The following is a 21,255-nucleotide window of genomic DNA, read 5'->3' as shown; positions in this document are numbered from 1 at the left end:
GAACTGAATTCTTTCCTTTCCCAGGCTTTTCTCTATCTCCACTCTTTCAAAACAGTAGGTAAGGTTATAATATTCACCTGATTAAATCTCAAGCACATCATTTGCTTGCAGATGTGGTTTTTGCTGGAGGTGTAAAGCTGTTCAGTCAAACACACAATCACTGTCCTGAGAAAGCCTGATACATGCATTAACCTGGTATCATATAGGATGCGCAATTCACTGCCAAGTAGGATAACAGTTCTGGAAAGCATTAGTGGCTAGAGGGGCTGCACAAAACTTCAGCCCAAATCAATTCAAATATTGTTTTGATGGAGACTTTAATTGAATCTTTTCCAAACAGACTGGCAGATAAATAGGGAAAAAACTCTGAGTGGTCTGGAGGGAACTCACTAGAAGGGCAAAGAAAGTGACAATAAGTTTGGAAAAGCATTTAATTCTCTAAGTGCAAATATTTAGTTTTTCACATATCATTGACTTCTAGTTACATACATTGCTGAACACATTTTTGATAGGGTATAAACAGGACATTGTTTTCTCATGGATCATCCAAGAAATGTAAGCATGACACAATTAAAAAGAGAGAAATGCAAATACAATACCCGATACACATTTTACATGAAAATCTGTTAGATAGTGTCAGACGCAACCTAGTTGTTTAAATCCTATTTTTCAATGATATTTGAAATTCAAATAATTGTAAGAAAAGTTAAACTAGTTCTGTGCCTCTTAAAGAAAGACCAGATTTGAGGGCTTTGACCTCTGAGGCTATGAAATACCCAGTTCTATGCCATTAATGAAAATTCTGGTGAAAATATAGGAAGGTGTAGTGGAACATTTTTGAATACCTGTAAATGTTGTGGACTGTGAGATCCTTCCAATAGTCACACATTTTTCAGAGATGACTAAATTGTGTCTTCACTGAAAAAGAAATACATAGAAGTGCACACTGCAAAGCTAGTGCTATGTTCCAATATTATCTTGAATGAAACCTTTCCCTCAAATAGAGAAAGTCTGTAGCCAACCAGGATTCTTATAGTAATAGAATTTTCTCAGAGCTTGTAGTAAAGTTGGTACATTTTGACACTTCTAATTTGCATTGTTCTTCACTGTGAACCTCCATTTCTGAAGGGAAAGAAAAAAATTGTGTACTATCTATCTCCTTTTCTTCCAGTTATTTTAGGTGATAAGAAACCACCCAGAAGTAATTTAAAACCAGACTGTAATTTACAGCTGGAAAGTAGTTGATAGTTAAATGGGGAAATTGTAGTGGACCCTCAGCAAGTGGATGTCTGCAAAGAAATTAGAGCAATTCAGAATTCTCAAGTAAACTGTTCTGACCTCCTAAATGGAAGCATCTGCAAGGTTTCATTTTACTGATGAGTGGGGAGTTTCTCAGCTCAGAATTTAACTGTAACAGCATGAATTTGCAAAAAGAATGTAATTTATTCTATGACAAACCTGATGTTTTTCTCTTTGGATTCTCTGAAACTTAAAGAATCTGTTCCTTTGCAAAGGAAAAGACATTGTTTAACTAAAAGAAATGTACTGCAGATCAATTTCTCTCCCCTTCAGACAACGAGAGGATGATTTAGCAAGACAAATTCTCAGGTGCATTAGGACAGAAGAAGCAGAAGTACTCTAGCTTGCTAAGGCTTTACCTCTTGCATTTGCAGTGATACAAATCCCACTATGCATGTTTTGGAGAGAGTTTTCCAGGATGTATCAGAAAACCTCTCTCAGTTTATCAGTCTTGGCTCCTCCAACAGCTTTCCTTTGGTTCCACTACCCGTTCCCTGTTCTATAATCATGATACCGTATGATGCTCTAAAATTCAGTTTTGTCTGGTACTAGAATAAAAGGGTTGTATGTTCATTGTAGTCATCTTGGAAACTCTAATTCAGAAATGCAAAGAAATATAAAAATGTTCTGTCTGTATCTACAAAAGAAAAACAGCAATAACAACAAACTGTCTGCTGCTTTTGTTCTCAATAGTGGGAAAGGTTTGCATGGTAGGCAAAAGCTAGTTTCATCATAAATATAATTTTTTCAAGCAATTCCTTGCTAAGGAAGACTGGATTCCAGTACATGGTTTTGGGTAAATATCAATAAATAACAGCAGTTATTCCTTGTCTGATCAAGTTCTCATCCTGGCAGGTCTTTCAAATCAAATTGCTGTCATTGACAATGTTTCTGAACATCCTTGACCATAAAAAAAGAAATAGTTGCAGTAGTGAATAATGCAAAACAGAAAAATCAATAGGCACAAAACAAACAAAATCCCACATAAGTTCTTTATCTAATGAGAGAATAAAAGAGCAAACCATGTGGCTAATACTAAACACACTGTTCAGTTCACCAGCTCAGCCTTGAAAGTATTTGGATATTGGGATGGTGAAGACTGCGGGAACATACAGATAAAATAAAAAGGCATCCGTATACATATTTAATTGAAATTATTTCTTTAGTTTTAACTGTGTACAGATTTAGATGAAGTTTGTTTGGATCCAGGAGAAAGCCAACATTTGTTCACCTGAGATGTTCAGCTCAAGTTATTTTGCCTTTATTTAATATCTGGGGCCGCAGGGATGTGTTTTACTCAGTTTTATGCATAATTGTGATCCTTTATGCTGTGTTGAAACCTATTACACTCACTGTTCCTCACCTCCCCAACAGGAAAAAAAAAAAAAATAGGGAATTATTAAGAACAAAAGGAAACACATAACATTTTATTCCATGTGGGGTGATCCTCTAGGAAAAAATTGAATATGGATAACAGGTAATTGTAGAACCTACAATCTAGTTACTTGGAAAAAGTGCTAAAAAGAAAAAAAATACCATTGATGTGTATAAAGAATGGATGAAATCACTGAGCTGAGTGGAACAGTGATTCACAACAGGTTCCTTAGAGCTTTTCTCACCGTACCAATTTGAAAGAAATGTATGTCTATATGTGTTCTAAGATGTCTTGTTTGGCTCATCCATAGAGGGACCACACAACTTTCCTAAAATATGTCATCCTGACCCAGCTCCCAAGCTAATAGCAAAGGTTTTCAACTTTCAGTGAAATTCAACCTCTACTCACCTCTGCTGGGATATATGGGTTAGCCTTTTCCTGACCTGAAGTTAGTCTTCTTAACCTGTCAGAAAGAGAATGTGTTGGTGTGCTTAAACCTAGCTTTCTGCTTAAAAGCACCAAGGCAGCTTATGTCTGTTGTTCACAGTGTTTTTCCTCTTTGTAGTAAGCTTCTCTTCATCACCTTTAAAGGGACTACTGAACATGAGCATAGTTTTTAAAGAGTGATGTTGTTCAACATTTAAAATAAAATATTAGGACAGATATATTTTTGAGCAGCAGTTTACACTTTAATAAAACATTGTGATATTGAAGTTTTGAATAAACTGTAAAAAATTGTACCATTTACCAAGGGGATGATGAAAATATAAGAGTATATCAAGGTTTGGTAGCTCTTGGATCAATAGATAATCTCTCCACCTGTCTCCTAGAGGCTAAATTACTCGATAAATGGCAATAAGGGTGTCTTGGACATGGAACATATAATATGTTAGGAGACTGAGGTAGCCCAGGAATTGGGCTTATATATAAAGCAGCAAAAAAAAACAGGGAATGTGTGAAAACACTCATCCCATAACATCTGACACCATTTAAGGCTTTTATTATTATTATTATTATTATTATTATTATTATTATTATTATTATTTACCTTCTAGATTATGCATTTTAGAGGAACAGAACAAGAATTTCTTTAATGTCACTTATTTAGTAGTTATACATGTAGCTTTCTATCTGTGATATTATGATGTAGGCCTGCAATTGCTATATTTTAGTCTCTTTCTTGACACATTTTTTTCCTGTCTTTAAAAGGTTACAATTGTCAGCCATGTTCATCTGTAATGATTGTAAAATAAACTAGTAATATACTCAAAATCACTGATTTTCATCTCACATGACTGTGCATGTCATGTGTGATGTTGGAATTTTTTGGTGCATGAAAGCATATCCATTAGCTCTCTCTGCAACTGTAGTGGTAGCAGCAACCTTATCTATTTCATACACTGAAATGTCACATCTATGAATTTCTTTTTGGTGTTATTTGGAATTATTCAAAGGTGAGAACACAGTTCCAGTCTGAAGCATTCTCTTCCAAAGTTGTCTCATGTAAACGGCTCAGTCTCTAGGTTGTCTTGGGCTGACTGTGGTTGTGACTGTGGGCAGTTACCAGAGGACAATGATAGTAAATAGATTTTTTCAGGAACTCAGTAACTATACATTAGTTATACTGAAAAGCTTCTCAGGGCAGGCTTAAAAGTTCTTGAAAAATATATTCAGGGGGCTGCATCTTACATTGGCTGATCTGGAAAGGGAACTGCATAACTAGGGGAGAACTGCAGTGCAAGATTCTTGTGCCTGGCACAGCCCATAGCTGAGAACCCATGTAAACTGCCATAGAGGTAATTATGTCCAAAGGAACTCTGAATGCCAATATTTTGACATTCCAAGGTTTCTATGTATTTTTGCTTATTCTACTTTTAACCCAGTTCCAGGAGCAGATTTTACATCCCTTGCATCCCATTTCCAAAGTATCTTTCTTCCCTATGCAGAAAAATATTAACACAGAAGTGCTGTAAGTCTCAGTACTAAGCTTTATGGTTTATCAGAAACACAGGAAACTGATAAATTCCTTTATGTACCTGCTAGGAGCGGAGGCCAAAAATTTATCAGAGTGCAACTTTAATATAACAGTATTTAATGACTTGAATAAATAAACTTTAATAAACTTATATTTTCAGTGCAGAGCAGATGGTGTTTGACAGACCTGCCTGAAGCTATGTAACATCACATGCCATGCTATTTATTTTACAATAATGTGATTTACTAAACAAAAGTCTCTTCTTTTGAAATTGCACTGTGAAGAAGTGCTTTTCTGTCCAGATTTAAAGGCTGAATCAATTTCACACGTAACAGGTGAAAGACACTTAAAACTCCAGGATAGTGAATAGCTGTGCAAGACATGAAAAGTATCTCTAGGATTTTATCTGCATTCCTATGCATTGATAACGTATTGCCATAGAGAGCTCAGTTAGGTCTCTGTTTACATGGTTTGATTGCCTGGTCTCCAGCACAGATCAGTTTATGCCATTTAGCATCTCAGACAGCATGTAGGACATGATTCAGACCATTGCACAGACAGAGGACTTTCCCTGTAAGCAGAATAGATGAGACATTTTGCTGCTATGAGGGGAGAAGAGGGTGGCCATATGGACATTTCTAGTTTGTGTTGTGTGGCCTAAGGGTCACAGAAGGGCTCCCAGTTGTCTTGGGTATCTCTATAGGATGTATCTTAAGAGCCACTGTTTACATAATTCAAAAATAGACTAAAAAGATACAACAAAAAAGTGCTCGATAGAGGCTACAATGGATCTGTCCTCACAGAACAGTCTTATCGTCTTACAAACCATGTCAAATATTCAAGATAGGAGCATAAGTCAAACTTTTCATAGAATATAGGTCTTTTCATAGATTCATATGGGTTGGAAAAAAGCAGTAAGATTATCAAGTCCAGCCACCAACCCTTTCCCATTATGCTCACTGCTTCAGTGCCACCTCTCCATGGTTCTTGAGCACCTCCAGGGATGGTGACTCCACCACTTTCCTGGGCAGCCTGTGCCAATGTCATTTAAGTCAATCTGAGAATTTCTACTTTCATCCAGTGACCATTTAGGAAATATCAGGAGCTCTTGCTTGTAAGCTGTGTAGTTCATCAGGTGCCTGATTTATCCAGTGTCACTCTATCCCCTCACTGACTACTCTGGAGGAAGTCACGGGTTACTGTTTTGGACAGTTTTATGACCCCTTATATTAGAGCGAAGGGTTAAGTGCTTGATTTCTATCAGTGGTGAATGCACAGTGGATCTGCCCTGCATGAAATCACTGAAGAAGAACTGCTAACTAGTTCTCTTGATTGAGAGCTCTAAAATATCACCCCAGTGTAGGCTTCAGTGTCATGTTTTTTAACATAACCAACCCCCCTGACAAAGCAGGTTCCCTATACCAGGTTGCATGGGTAGGCGTCCAGGCAGGTCTTGAATTTCCTTGAGAAGGAAACTCCACAACCCCCCTGGGCAGCCTGTTCCAGTGCTCTGTCACCCTCACCGTAAAGAAGTTCTTATGCACATTCATGCAGAACTTCCTATGCTCCAGTTTCTGGCCATTTCCCCTTGTCCTGTCTCCACACACTGCTGAAAAGAGCTAGGCCTCACCACTTTGCCCCCCATATCTCAGATATTACCTCCAGTGTTAATATTCACTGCAGTTTGCACCACATAAGGGGAAAGAAGAGAAGAATTTAAACAATGTTACAGAAATTCAATTATTTGACTGGGAAAATATTGCATCCCACAATGCTAATATCACCAAGGATACTTGAGGCAACAAGCACACAGCACAAGGCTGGAGTAATTGAAAATTTTCTGGGAATGTATCTTTGTAGTCTAATAGACCAGGAACCTGGCAGCCCCATTTCAGACAAGCTGTCTGAAACTGAAAGCATGATCCATAATGACAGTGGCTAAGAAGCCACAGTTCTTTAGCTGGGGACCAGCAAAACTCAAACAAAGAATGAATGTGGGATGAACAAGATGAAACTGACTACAGTTATAGAGGTGGCTCCTTTTGTAAAACACCAAATTTTCTGCTTTGTGTGATTAAGTCTGGAATTTGTAATGTTTTTTTTTTTGGTTGGTTGGTTGGTTGGTTGGTTGTTTTTTTTTAAACATAAGAGATAAACTTATATTTCCTATTAAACTTGCGGCCATTGATATCATTATGTTTAAATTTCTAAATAAAATAAAGAAGACAGGTTTTACAAATTTCTAAGTGATCATAAAGGCACTGTCCTGATGTTAAAATTACAGATAATAATGTTTAAATGAATGAATGCTTAAAGCAGAAGATTGGAGCACAGGCCACTTGCCAATGTGGCCATGTAGAGCTGATAACACTGGACATATGATAGATCATTATTAAAAGGGTTTATTTAAAACTCATCCTACCCCAAAAGTGAATTCTCAACAGGTTCTGGAGTCACATGCAATAAGCTCAGTGGGAAGTAGAAAACTGCTCTTAACTGTATGCACAGAACAATTCTAAATAGGAGCATTTGAAAACAGTGTTGAGAATGAAAGAGTTCTGTCAGAAAGAAAGGAAGATCCCTTTGATTCTCGATGAAAAGCTATCAAGCAGAGTTCAGCATGATGCGGGATGTGACAAATCTTGAGAGAAGCAGTATTCTCTTAAAGGTAATACAGCTGACAAAGTCACTTAATGCTCTTTGTTCAGTGGAACCTAGAAGAATATATATCCTTCAGTGGTTTTTAGACAGAAAGCCATCCTTCCTTCATCCCCACCCCCCTTTCATAATTCTTTGTAAGGATCTTTGCTTTGAGACTTCCTGCAGGAAAATGTTTTAAGTGGAAGTTTTCTTTCTATTGCACCTAATGTCTGCCAATATGATTCCTGTTACATTCATAAGGACCATTTTCCTTCTGTCCTCAAGCTGTGTTTCTCCTTATTATCATGTTTAACATTCCCAGTGCCTGGCAGGATAGAGATTAGAAGCTCTTAATATTTGCTTCATAGTGAAAGGTCTTGCAGATACTTGAAGCATGGGCTATAATATATGCACATAATTTATTGTTGGAAAAGTTCTGAACCCTCCAGTGAATCACCTTAATCTTTCATCTTATCATTTTAGGTTTGTTTTAAAATAATCTGCTGTGCCCCAGACACATAAACATGTTTAAAATGTTGTTGAAAATAACGCTTTGATAGCAGCTAACAAAAAAGAAAGTTGAATTGTGTTTTTTTTGTTTTGTTTTGTTTTGTTTCTAAATTAACTTTAATTATTTCAATAAAAAGTACATGTTTTGTGAAGTGTTGTTCTCTAATTCCAATATTTGATTTTTAACAGACTGGAAGGAAAGAGAAGGGGGACCCACTCAACATTGCTATTGACAAGATGACCAAGAAAACACGAGACCTTCGAAGACAGGTAATCTATGCTTTTTGTACTACTACTTGATTTTCCTAGAAATTAAATGCTTGTCAACTTCAGATTGTTTTTGACACATGTAATAGGGTATTTGTGGCCATATGTAAATACACCGCTACTTTGCATCTGACACTGAAAAAAATACTAGTGTTTTCTGAACTAAAAAAGGGATACTGGAACATATTCCAAATGTAATATGGGATGTATGTAATAAATGTAATACCCAGTAGTCTTCATATGTGGGATCAAGGAAGACTGGCTAAACCTTCACTGCCTTCACAGCATTCTTAGTCCTCAAAACACTGCCAGCTGTGCTTATTAGTATTTATATGAATACACTCAATGAAATATCAATTAGTAGGATAAAAAAAATGTTCATAATAATAACTTTTAAGTTATTACACGCAGTGAAGATCCTTTATGGGTAGGGAGAAGTCTGATAAATAAAACATAGTTTGGACACATTACTTTTAGCTCTGTGATTGGTAATAAGACTGAAAAAAGACTGTTAGAAACAAACAAACAAAAAGCCTGAGATGGAAAAGAATAGAAGGGAGACTGGAAAGCAGAAGAGAAAAATTCTACGTATTACATTTTTGAAGTTAATTTGGGTGGATGGACTTTTTACCTCTTCTTTTCTCTTCTTTTCTCTTCTTTTCTTTTCTTTTCTTTTCTTTTCTTTTCTTTTCTTTTCTTTTCTTTTCTTTTCTTTTCTTTTCTTTTCTTTTCTTTTCTTTTCTTTTCTTTTCTTTTCTTTTCTTTTCTTTTCTTTTCTTTTCTTTTCTTTTCTTTCCTTTCCTTTCCTTTCCTTTCCTTTCCTTTCCTTTCCTTTCCTTTCCTTTCCTTTCCTTTCCTTTCCTTTCCTTTTCTCTTCTCTTCTCTTCTTTTCTTTTCTTTTCTTTTCTTTTCTTTTCTTTTCTTTTCTTTTCTTTTCTTTTCTTTTCTTTTCTTTTCTTTTCTTTTCTTTTCTTTTCTTTTCTTTTCTTTTCTTTTCTTTTCTTTTCTTTCACCTGTACTTTCTGTTAAAAAAAAAAACAAAAAACAAAAAACAACAAAAACAAAAAAAAAAAAACACCCAAAAAACAGATAATCATTCAAGACATTTTGTCCCTAAGGAAATGATCTAAAATGTACAAATCAGCAAGACCAAGGAAGGACTTAAAAGTACCTCCTGTTACCTATTTGCAACTAGATGATAGTTTCAGAAAGAGGTATTTTAAAAACTGTACCCTGCTCTTTTCATTTTTTCCTGATTTTTCCACAAATGTGCTTGAGGATAATATTTTCAGAGCTTATTTCTCTAAACAATAAAAATTTTGCAATGGACTTACAGACAACATGAATCATAACTCTGCATAAAGCCTAGCATCACATCTGTTGCTCAGCTAATGAGAGAAGAAAGATCCCCACTGTTCTGACCTCCAAATTTGTGGGATCCTAGGTTTTGCAGTGGAGTTTGTAGCATGTGTTGCCTCCCACCTCTGTTCTTATTGCTTGGTGGAAGTAGCAGACTAACACATGAGTTACTGTTCTGTGTGAGGCTCTCAGCAGTTGTCTGAATTACTCATCTCTAATGCCAAATTTACTCTGAAACGTGATAAAAAAAAATGGCACCTTTCTCAATAAACTCTCTGTTTCTCACGTATATTCAACCCCATGGGTGTTAAATTCAATCACAAAAACGTTGTAACTCCGTATGTGGGTAAAGTGAAGCACATACATAAATAGATTCCTGCATAGAAATGAAGTATTTAGTATAGTTTTCTATATTTATGACTGTTAATCACATAGGTATAATGTTTATTAAATCGTGGCAGTCTCTAGTAAACTAATAAAGATTAGGAAGATAGAGTCTTTGATTTCAACAGTGTGTATTTGGACTTTGAATTGATCTGCTTTATAATCATAATCAATGTTGTGCTTTGTCCTGTGCATAATCAGTGGTACAGGAAATGTGCACATCTACCCAGGTCTGCCTAGATATACAAGATGTGGATGGCACTGAGGACTACCTTTAATGGCTGGGGAGAAGGAATTAAAGGTGAAGAAGAAATGAACCAAACCTGAGATTGCACCGTTGCAGTCCTTCAGTTTGGGGCTTAATTGTAGGAAAGACAACCAACCTTGAATTCCACATTGCCTTTCATTTTCATTTAATCCATTTAGAAGCAGCCTTGATGATCAGAGTTAAGAAGCATAATGTTACCTTCACAAGACAGGGCTATCTTCAGAATGTGAGGTTTTTTAGTGAAGAAAGTAAATATATTTCACTTGGTAGTCAGGTTCCTTTGCGAATTAGTCTTCAGCAGCCAACCATCTAAGACTGATTTTTCTTTCTCTCCCCAGGTTACTTAGCTCTTTATCTCCAAGATTTTTATTTATTTTTTTTAATATATATTATTCTTTTATTATTGTTATCATGCAGATATGTGAAATGATGGTAGCTGGGACGCACAGTGATAAAATCCCATCTCACAATTTACGGGCACATCAGTACTTCTCATTCCGATAGAATTACATCTTTTATCTTATCATTTAAACACTCCTGGGCATCAGAAAAGTATTGAGGAGAATCTAATTATATAACTTAATATAAACTGCAAGTAAGATTATCAGCATTGGTTGGACTGAATAAGTTCTTGGAAAAAGACAGGTCTCACCAGCCCATAGCTTATTGCTGCCATTGCCTAGTTTATTTATTTTATTTTATTTTATTTTTTTTGAGATAGCACAGAGTTCTGTGTCTAAACAAGTTGTGCCAGTTGGCAGACTTGGGGTCTTTTTTTTTTTTTTTTTTTTTTTTTTCCCCTGGTACACAAGTCTGTAGTAAAATAATAATAATAATTTAAGAAAAACAAAACCAAAACTAATGGAAAACCTAAATGCTGAACAAAAGCATTCTTCACTGTGTGGTACAGCAAGCTAGACTGAGAACAGCAGCAGGGTGTTTATTAATGGCAGTTTTTATGTGTGTTTGTATTTTTCCTTAGGGAAAAAATGATACTAATCCTATACTAATATTAATGCTAGCACCTTAAATGGTACATCTAATCATAAAGCAGCATGCACTGCAACTCCATGGTGACATTGACACCACACGGATAAGAGGGATAAGCAGGAAGGACACCCACAAAGAATTTGGCTAAGGCACAAACTGGATGCATAGCGAGACCCACCATGGTCCATAGATCATCTGAAGATGTGTGAGCAGGGCACCAGCTGCTCTGCTGTCACCACCACTGGTGTCCCACCTGTCAGTGCCGCTGTCTTCCACCCTGCTGCTCTCATCCCTTTTCCATATGTCCTGTTCCAGCTCATCGCCTGAGCTTGTTCAGTCTGTGTTAGCCAGTCGGTTTCCCCACAAGGTACAATAACCAAAGCCATTAGTTTTCTCTTAAAGAGCAGATATCGGTACTGCCATTAATTTTAACAGTGCAGCCTGTCTGCAGTACTCTATACAGTAGATTGAAATCAAATAGTTCTTCATTTTTGTCCATTCAGGCCAGACTAATACTTTATATGCATCCAAGTGAAAGGAATCACAGAGAAAATATATTTTTTACCAACAATTCTCAGCTGAACTGGAAACATAGTACTCATATAGCTATTAAGGACAATGCATCCACCTCCTGTGGACTCAGTTGTGTATTATTATTAAAGTTAGTTGGAAATACTTGATGAAATAAATACTCAATAGAAAATTTTCTCTTTCTTTAAAATGGAGAAGCATGATAAAATTGTGTTTGTTTATGCAGAAATATAATTTTGAAGATAGTAAAAATTCCAACTGTTGAAAAGTCATATTGATGTGTTTAACATTTTCAGCTTTTCATACTGAAAGTGAGTATATATTTCATTATAGCTTTTCATTTAAAATATAAGCATATACATATAAATAAATATTGAAAATTAAAATTGAAAACAGCACTCTAGAATGTTCAAGGGCATTTTCAGCTGCTTTATGGTGTTTTGATCATTTAGCATCTTGAAATTTCCAGGTTTCATTCCAAGCTGGAACAAAGGAAAATTTAAATTGTAGTAAAATAGGATTTCTGGTTCCTGTTGCAGTTTTAGGCAACATAATTTTATAATAAAATATATGAATAAGAACTTTAAAGTGAAATGTCTAGAAATGAAAACATTACCAGTTGCATTTTGATGAATATATTTGATACTTTGAGTGCTTAGTCTGATGTCCTTTGCTTTTGTTTTAATATTGTGAATATATGAGAGAAGTCATGTGCAACTGTTTGATATGCAAGTCTACACGTGCAACAGAAAAATAATAAAAATAAAAATAAAAAATCTATTGCAACCTACAGGATCTGCATGATGATTTTGTAAATGGAAAGCTCAATCCAGCATTTATTTTTAGCAACAATTTCTCTTCTCAGATTCTTTTTCAGACATCATCCTCTGAGGTATACATAATGTGTAGACAGAGGACTAAAAAATTGAAAACAGCCAAATTAATGAAGACTTCTGCTTTTTGTAGAATTGTATTATTTTTGTTGATCTTCCTACAAAATAATCTCAGATCTTCCCTCATGATCTCTGATTTTCATATTTTTTTTCTTATTTTCTTATATCCATACTTGCATTCTGCCTGGTGGTTGACTATTTGGTGTCTATGCAGGTACACTGATCAGCCAGCTACTGACTTCCCATTACAAATATCCCTCCACAGAACTCAAATTTGGGTCAGCTTTCTACTACTAACAATTTTATTTATTTATTTATTTACTTTTAATCGAATAACTGCTTAACATCCTCAAGACCTTTCCTGTATGCTGACACTAGTCTGAAATTGCACATCAGATTGAAATGTACTTGAGAAAAATGGAATTTTGATCATAGTTTCCTCAGAAAATCAGTCTAAAACTGATAGCACCTTTGCCAAGTCTACAGTCTTTTTCTGTTACCATCTGCAACAGCACTCCAAATGTTCAAAGGTAGATGTTATTTTAAGGCCACAGTTTTAGTCATACTGGTATTGTGTAACTCTAATTATGTTATTAGGTGTTCCATATGATTTCTGCAGAGACACATAGCTTGTTTCCCACATGATTTTTCAGAATGAATTTCACTTATGGTTATAGATTGTCATAGTTTGTTAGAGTTGATTGGGAAATCTCAGTTACTTTGTAAGCTCCTAGCTAAAAGATTTCTGAATTGGTTCAGATGAGTTGTCTTCTGCTTTCTCACAAATAGATATTGTTTGCTAATTCCCAGTGCCTGCTTTTTCCTGGTGGCCATTAGTAGAATGTTGGTTGCTACATAGCTGCATACTTCTGACTACTTGGGATTGAGTTTAGCCATTTAAACATCAACTAATATTAGTGATGACTGCATTGCGGTGCCCACCTTGCAGCCATTCAGCCAGCTTGTTCTGTCACGCACCTTGCAGCAGCCTAAATTCTGAAAAAATCCAAGTCACGTTTGCCCTTTGCATCCCTCCAATCAATTCATTAAGTGTCATGTAGTTTAGACATCCCTTCACATGACTGTTATGTATTATTGATTGCTCATTTACATTATCTTTGTCTTAGGCTGTGCTCTGAAGTATAACTTTGTGTGATATTTGGTGGTGGACTACAGACATGATTTTTATTAGTTTTCAGCCATAATCTCCAGCATACTTTCATTCAATTGCACAGCTATGATTATTATACTCATTAACTTTTAGTCCTTGACAATACTGCTATATTGGTCTACAGGTCAAACTTTTAAAAAGAGATGAAAGGTAGATGAGGTAGATGATACCTTGTGTAATTTATTCATGCAAATTCAGTAAAAGATCTTGAAGAGAGCTTTGTCATCAGACTCAGTTCTTTCCTACTTCATAGCTCTGAAAGTAATCACAATTTTGTGTACTTTCTTTAATTTGGGCACAATAATTTGAATTAGATAACAGGCTACATAATGTTCTTAGCTCTATTTGTTGTATCTTTATTTCCTAGCTTTTGAGAGGAATCCTAATCTCCCTTTGCTATTTATGCTGGTCATTTACACTTAGATTAAGTTGTATCACTACTGTTTATGAAAGCTATTTGTGGTTTAAAAAAACAAAAATAAAAATAAAAATAAAAATAAAAATAGCACATTGGAACCTGCCAAAAATTGACGTAGACTCTGTAGGGACTCTCAGAATAATATTTATATATATGTATATGAGTATTAGTTTGTACAATTAGACTAAAGGGACACCTAAAACTGAAAAAATGTGCTCTGTTGGAACTGATTTCTTCACATCCAACCCATACAATGCAAATTATGTTATGAATAAACATTTATATAACACTTTCAGTACTTGAACTTAAATCTCTCTCTTCTCAAGTGTATGCATAGCTTGCTTTTTTATGGAGTATAAAAGCTTTGAGGAATACACAGAACCTCCACCAAAAGTGGAAGTTGTATCATAACTGTTTTATAGGCAAGCTACTGCCTTCTAATGACTTATCAAGTGCTACAGGGAGGGTCAACTGCACCTAGAAATGAAACCTTACTGTCCAGAATCACGATTTACTAATTTAAATCTTTTTTCCTCTTCCCTTTCTGAAATGCTCAGATAAAAGTTATGCAACAGTTACTGTTAAATTTTCTTTAGAGTATGAAACAGGGAAAAGCGAAGTTGCATTTGAAGGTGAAGCTACTTCAATCTAGATATTCTGTACTGTACTAGCTTTTAAGAGTGTGCAGCATATGAAGATAAAGCCCAAAGCAAGTGCGAGCAGTTAGAATCATAGAATGGCCTGGGTTGGAAGGATCCTCAAAGATCATCCTGTTCCAACCTCTCTGCCTCAGACATCATTGCCTCCCGCTAAGTAAGGCACTAGACTAGCCTTCCCATAGCCTTATTCAGCCTGGCCTTGAACATCTCCAGGAGAAAAAACAAAAGTAGGAGCTTCAGAAGAATACAATGAAGTCAATCCTAATTAAACTTATTAGACAACCAGCTTGTCTCAGAACTTTTAAGAAATTGAACAGCACACCCTAATAAATAAAAACTCATAATGAGGAGGAGAAAAAATAGCCAACCACCACCACCATCAACAACAAACCAAAAAAAACCACACCTGTGCATTCACACCAGCTGATGTCAATTATGGAAACTGGGTGATAATATAAACAAGATGGCATTCCCTAACTGTTTTATGGAATGGGAGAGTTCATCTTCAGAGGGTAGTTGGTGGTTTGCTTTAGAAAAGGTCACTTGTCTTTGTACGTGTATATGGAATGATGAGGAAAGTGTCTACTAGTTTATTTACCATAAAGAAAGAAACCTCATTATAAGTTGTGTGAGTGGCTCTTCTACTTTTCTACTCTAGAGCTAATCAGCACTACAGTAATAGGCTTGTGTCTAGGTGGCCTAGAGAATCAAGTTCTTGCTCTTAATACTGTAAATGAATACTGTAAATGTAGTCTTTGATGTGTCCTTTGTAGCAGGCAAGTAGGTACTGCTTAATGTTATAAATCTTGCAGGTGGTGATTCATGATCTGCATAATTTAAGGGGAGTTAAAAATAGAGAGAGGGTCATGGAGCTCATGTGGCTCATGTAACACAGGGAGAATTTGTTAATAGAGACTGTTTTGAAGATGCAGAATATAATGGAAGTGCTCAGTAGAAACAGAACATCCAAGAGAGTTTTAACTTCAAGTTTAATATTGCATGAATATTTACTGAAGATTTATTTTGTGAAGACAAAGTTGGAGCAAGGTCATGCTTAACCAGACAATACACAGTAGTCTTGCAAGTTTGTGCTGTATTGCCAAAGATGAAATAGAAGTTGTTCCTGAGGGAATATGTGATGTGATGATATTGCCTCATTCTTTCAAATGAAAACACTCAAACACTCCTTGACGAAATGTTGGCTTTTCTTTTTAATTTTCAATTTTATTTATTTATTTTTAATGCCTTTGAACCAAAGGCAGCATCAAGCCTTTGCTCATTAGAAATGTATCGCATCTTCATCATTGGTTAAGAGGTTATGTTTTCACTCATGAAAATACTACATGCTCATGATTATGGACATCTGGAACTTATCTTTCTGAAAGCATTGTATCAAGTCCTGATACAGATTTATTTATGTGCCAAAGTATGTTAAATTTTTTAATTCATTTATGTTGATGCACTGTGTTGTATGTGCGCCAGTACTTTCTTTACTAGGTTTCTCTGTCAGCTTGTGCTAAGGTATTAGATAGGAATCTTGTGTAATGCTCTGTTATGAGGAAGAGGTAGTAATGCTCCATTTGATAAACCTCTCTGTTGTTTCAGCTTCTGCTGAATTTATAGCCAGTCTTCAGAGGAACAGAAGTAGTCAAATGTTCTGAATTCACTATTTACTAAATTTAATTTAATGAATTTAGTATTTACTAAATTATTTACTTTATTCTATTTACTTTAGGAAAGAAGTTCTAGAAAAAAAATCAAGGAAGAAATGTAAAAAAAAAAATTAATTAGAGGCGATGAACCATCACTTAATCATGATTTTTACTTTAATTTATCTGAATGTATACCTTTTTGCCTATCTCAAAATGTATTTCATCCCAGTGTTTATCACAGTGACATTGAGGCTTTTATGGTGCTCTGAAGTGCTTCAGAGGAAATGGAGGGTGTTTTAATACTGCTGATTTACTCTTTCAGGTCTGTAGTAATTTCCTTACTGCCTAATTGTAAGGCTCAGTTTAATTTACTCTACACATAATGTTTACTGATGCACATATGGTGCCATATTTCAGGAAACTATACCTATATCAGGTAGTTTTGTGCGAATCTACAGAGTGTAGTATTTCCATCAAGTGAAGAAAACTCTCACCTGCAATGTAATACATGTGATGGATTATTTTGGTCTGGCAAAATCCAAATAATATAGTACCTATTGCTGTTCTTGCTTTTTGAAATAGGATCTAATTTGTTTATTTTTACTCCGACTGAATGATGTTGCAAGTTCAGAATGTCGGCTTTCAAAGTGGCTGATGAGGAATTATGAAGCCATAATTCACTGACAAATGTATTGTAAATTACTGTGCATAGTTTGCAAGTATCCCTTTAATAATGAATCTTTCTAAAATTTCCTATTCTTCAACAAATCTTGGTATTTGCTCTGGGAATTTTAGAAGATACCTGCCTTTGTAATCACTGCACGTTTTTGTTTCAAATATGTCATTTCATTAAAATGAGTTATAAAAACCACATAAATGAGAGAGGACAGTTTCAACAGAAGTGTCCAATAATGTTTCCATGAAAACAGAGAACAAAACAAAACTGTTCTGCTGATGATAATTTGATATAAAGCTTAGACTATATGTAATGTTAGCCAGAGAATGACCTATAGTTGCATTAGCTTATAAAACTTAGAGAAGCTGAAGTTCATAAAGGGCTTCAAATTTTGATGTTCATTATCAATAATGCAGTAGCAGGAGGAAGGGAGCGAAATAAATTGAAGGAAAACACAATCCCTTTCCAAATACTTTTATAACTATCTCCTCCTAATGGATTTATGAGCAATGGCAAGGAGTATGTAGAATCTAATTTCTAAATGGGATTTCAATATTGCAGTTGTCTCTTAATTGCTATTAATTCTGTTTGGTAACACCATTTCTTAAGTAGTTTGAATGTCTTTTGTGTTTCTTGCTGATATATAGCAAGTTTTGTTTTCAGTTTCTGCTCTATAGAAATTATGGCAAGAGCATTATAAACCAACAAACTAAAAAGAAAACAACCAAATCCAACAAAGAGATTGTAATCCCACTGCAGTAGTATCTCTTTTGGAAAGATATGAATGGTAATTCATGGTATCAAATGTCACTTGTCACTGTCCATAGGGTAGTATGAATTCCGGACCCTTGGGAAGGATGATGTTCTCATTCATTTTTTCAAAACACAATAAATTTTTAATTTCTTCTGCCATTGTCAGTAATTCCAGTGGATAGGTCTACCACAGGCAGCTGTCAAGCTTTTGCTTTGGCTGGTGATAATATGGCAGCCTGTTTCTTCAGTTTGGGTAGATGGGAATGCAAGCGTTATGCATATAATGCTTGTTCCATTAGCACTTTTTAAACCTTGTAGATGGGACTGCTTTTGAGTGAAGCTACAATGTATGCTTGATGTAGTAAGGATTAACTTCATGAAGAATTTTTGCAGTCAGGGTCCTTATAATTTGTGGCCGTGTATCTGTTTAACCCCCCTGGACTATTTTGATTTCATTGGTGTTTTCTGTTGTCTCTTTAGTTTCTGCCTATATTCTTGTTTTTATTTGTTTGTTGGTTGGTTTTGTTTTGGATGGTACTTTCTGAACTGCATCCTACCATATTAATGCATTGTCTCATTCTTTATTTTTATAAATTATAAATATTTGATACTAAACGAACCCTCCAGTCAGCATAAAGGTTTTATTATTTTATCCAGACATGAAACAAGACATAGCCCTGATAATGCTCATAAAATGGGCGAGGAGGGAAAAGAGTCCCTTGTTCTTAGAAGAACTTTGGAACTTTTCTATAACTGTTCTAATTCTGTTAGCAAGTACAGGGTTCCTTGTTGTCCAGAAATCATTATTTGTTGATGGATTTTACAGTTTTTGAGCCATTAAAATTAATAAACTTTTGAAATGTTCTGTAACATATGTATATAAAATGAAAAAAGAGAAAAAAATCAATATGGATTAAATATATAAGTAGTTTAGGTTATATCCAGTACCGTGGTTCTGGTTATGTAGTATATGTGTAGTATATTGAGAATTCCTTTGTGACTAGGAAGAATTTTTTTTGTCTTGGTCCCTTTTGTATTTCTGGTTAAAGCTTGTTACTGTAAGTTGCTTTCCATCAGTAAATTAATGCCCAGTCTTTACATGTGTATGAAAGACTCTTTATTTTCTTGAAAGAGGAAATAGAAAAATACATAAAGTAATAGAATTGGTCTTTGTACTTCATGATTTCTTTTTTCCTCTTAGACTCAAATCTTAAAATACTAATTATGTATTATATTCCAGAAATCTGTAGCTTAGATGTTCTTGTGAGATATGTGATTTGAATGTTAATCAAGGAGTCATTAATCTTCGCTTATGTTGTTCCCTTTCCATGTCAGGATTAGGCATTTCATTCTCTACCAGACTGTAAGTAATACTGAGTTATTTTTTGTTCTAAATTTGTTATATAGCCATGGAAAACATCATTTCAGTGGGCAGGTTAACCTCTTTGAGCTCAATTATAGCTGTGAATTGATGATGATAAAACAGCCCTAAATAGTGCTTAGAACAGTAGAACACGATGCTATCAAAAACAGCAACTGACTGTGCAACATAAACTGACTAAACTGACTGAACTGGAAAGACATAAAAGCTGTCTTCACCATTCATACTTTTAAAAGTATCTGTAGGTCTTGCTGCTTCCCTTTTTATGTTTTTTGGGCTCATATAGCCAATTTACTATTCTTTTAACTGTATGTTAATTAAGTTTTCTCCAAGACAAAATAAATTAAGTGGACCTTCAAGTCTTTTCTCCAACAATTGGAGCTTAATGTAGTAGAAACTGTCTTTATTTTGAAGCCACCTCTAACTTAAAAAACTCAGCTAGGGAATAAAAGTTAATCATCGCCATCTGAGTAATACTGTGTGTCACAATATTTACATCAGAATACAGGGAAAACTAAGGAATAGCAAAGACATTGTTTAATTTACTGGTGTGCACAAGATCTCATGCTGTTTTTAGCGTAAAACTTGACCTTTTTCACTGCATGTTTTACAACCATTTAAATTCAGGTCACAGAATTTCCTCATTCCCTTCTGAGCTGATGTCAGTTGTATGAAACCATAAAATTTCTCTATGCATAAGCCATCATTTTAGCTGGACTTGGTTGCAGTGTACTGAGGAACATATAAGATTAGTTTTCCAGTAGTTATTTACCTTGATGAATAGCCTTAATTGAATCAAATAGACTGGTAATGCTGAGCTAATACTTTTAAATGTCTTGTCTTGTACTATTAATATTACCTTGTCATGTATCCATTTGAGCAATTGGATGAATGTCTTGTGTTCATACTCCTGTCACATCTAATAAATGATTTTGTCAAGTCATTCTTTATAGCCTGTAGTGATGGATAGCAAAATTTGTGTTCTCCCGTGTATATAAAAATCATTAAGTATACCTTCCAACTTTGATATGAGGGTGTTGTGAAACTCAGAATATAATTTTTTTAGAAGACAGTTGTGCCTATTTACAAGAGGTTAGGAATGTGTTACTGACTTCTATGAATAACAGAGAATATGAAAATAGCATTCATTTATTTATCAAACCTGTGATGGTCAGAATTCAGGATTTATTTTTTTTAACTGCTCAAAATATCTGCAGAAAGCCACATACAGTTACCATAGGATATCCATTTATTCATGCATTTTGAATCAAAATGCAATGCTGCTCCATATTTACAGTGGAAAGCCCAAAATAGTTGCGTAGCTGATTCTCTTACTGTGATTTTCTTTTATTGTCTTCTAATGTGCTATTTTAATACTGATGAAAATAGGTTGTCTGAGAATTTGTAGGGTTCCATGAGCCACATTCTTATAATTATAGAATCACAGAATTATTTGAGTTGGAAAGACAGTTAAAACTATTTAGTCCAAATCCAATGCAATGAACAGGGAAGTCTACAGCTGCATCAGAGTGCTCAGAGCCATTCCCCTCCTTACCTTGTTCGTCTCCAATGATGAGGCATCTACTGCATCTCTGGGCAATCTCTTCCACTGCTTCACCATCCTGAAGTGAAGAAACTTCTTCCTTATATGCAATCTAAATCTATTACAGCCATCTCCTCCTACCCCCATCAGGTCTTCTCAGTGCTTTCTCTTCCTCAGGCTGAACAGCCCCAGTTCTCTCAGTGTGTCCTTGTAGCGGAGTTGTTCCAACCCTTGGAGGATTTTTGTGGCCCTCCACTCTAACAGGTCCATATCTCTCCTTTACTGAGGACTCCGTGTGTGGGTGCAGTACTCCAAGTGAGGTCTAACCAGCATGGAACAGAGGGACAGGATCACTTCCCTTGCCCTGCTGGTCATGCATCTTTTAATGCAGCCCAGGATACGTTTGGCTTTCTGATCTGCAAGTGTGTACTTCTGACTCAAGCACTGCTTTCCATCCACCAGTAACCCCAGTTCTTTTTTGGCAGGGCTGTGCTCAACCCTTACATCCCCC

The 21,255-nt window shown here is 35.4% G+C and overlaps 1 protein-coding gene across 6 annotated transcripts in view; it reads left to right on the top strand.

Moving 5' to 3' along the window:
* CTNNA2 (catenin alpha 2) overlaps nt 1–21,255 on the top strand; it is a 425,826-nt gene that overhangs the window by 313,355 nt on the left and 91,216 nt on the right. For all 6 annotated transcript variants that reach the window (XM_015862648.3, XM_015862647.3, XM_085545876.1 and 3 more), the window contains one exon: nt 7,989–8,069. In XM_015862648.3, coding sequence (XP_015718134.2) covers nt 7,989–8,069 — 81 coding nt within the window. The remainder of the gene's footprint in view (nt 1–7,988; nt 8,070–21,255) is intronic.

Source organism: Coturnix japonica, chromosome 4 (assembly GCF_054131305.1).
Source record: "Coturnix japonica strain WE chromosome 4, WE-NBRP24, whole genome shotgun sequence".
Classification (NCBI taxonomy): domain Eukaryota; kingdom Metazoa; phylum Chordata; class Aves; order Galliformes; family Phasianidae; genus Coturnix; species Coturnix japonica.
This window is presented reverse-complemented; position numbering and strand designations above follow the sequence as displayed.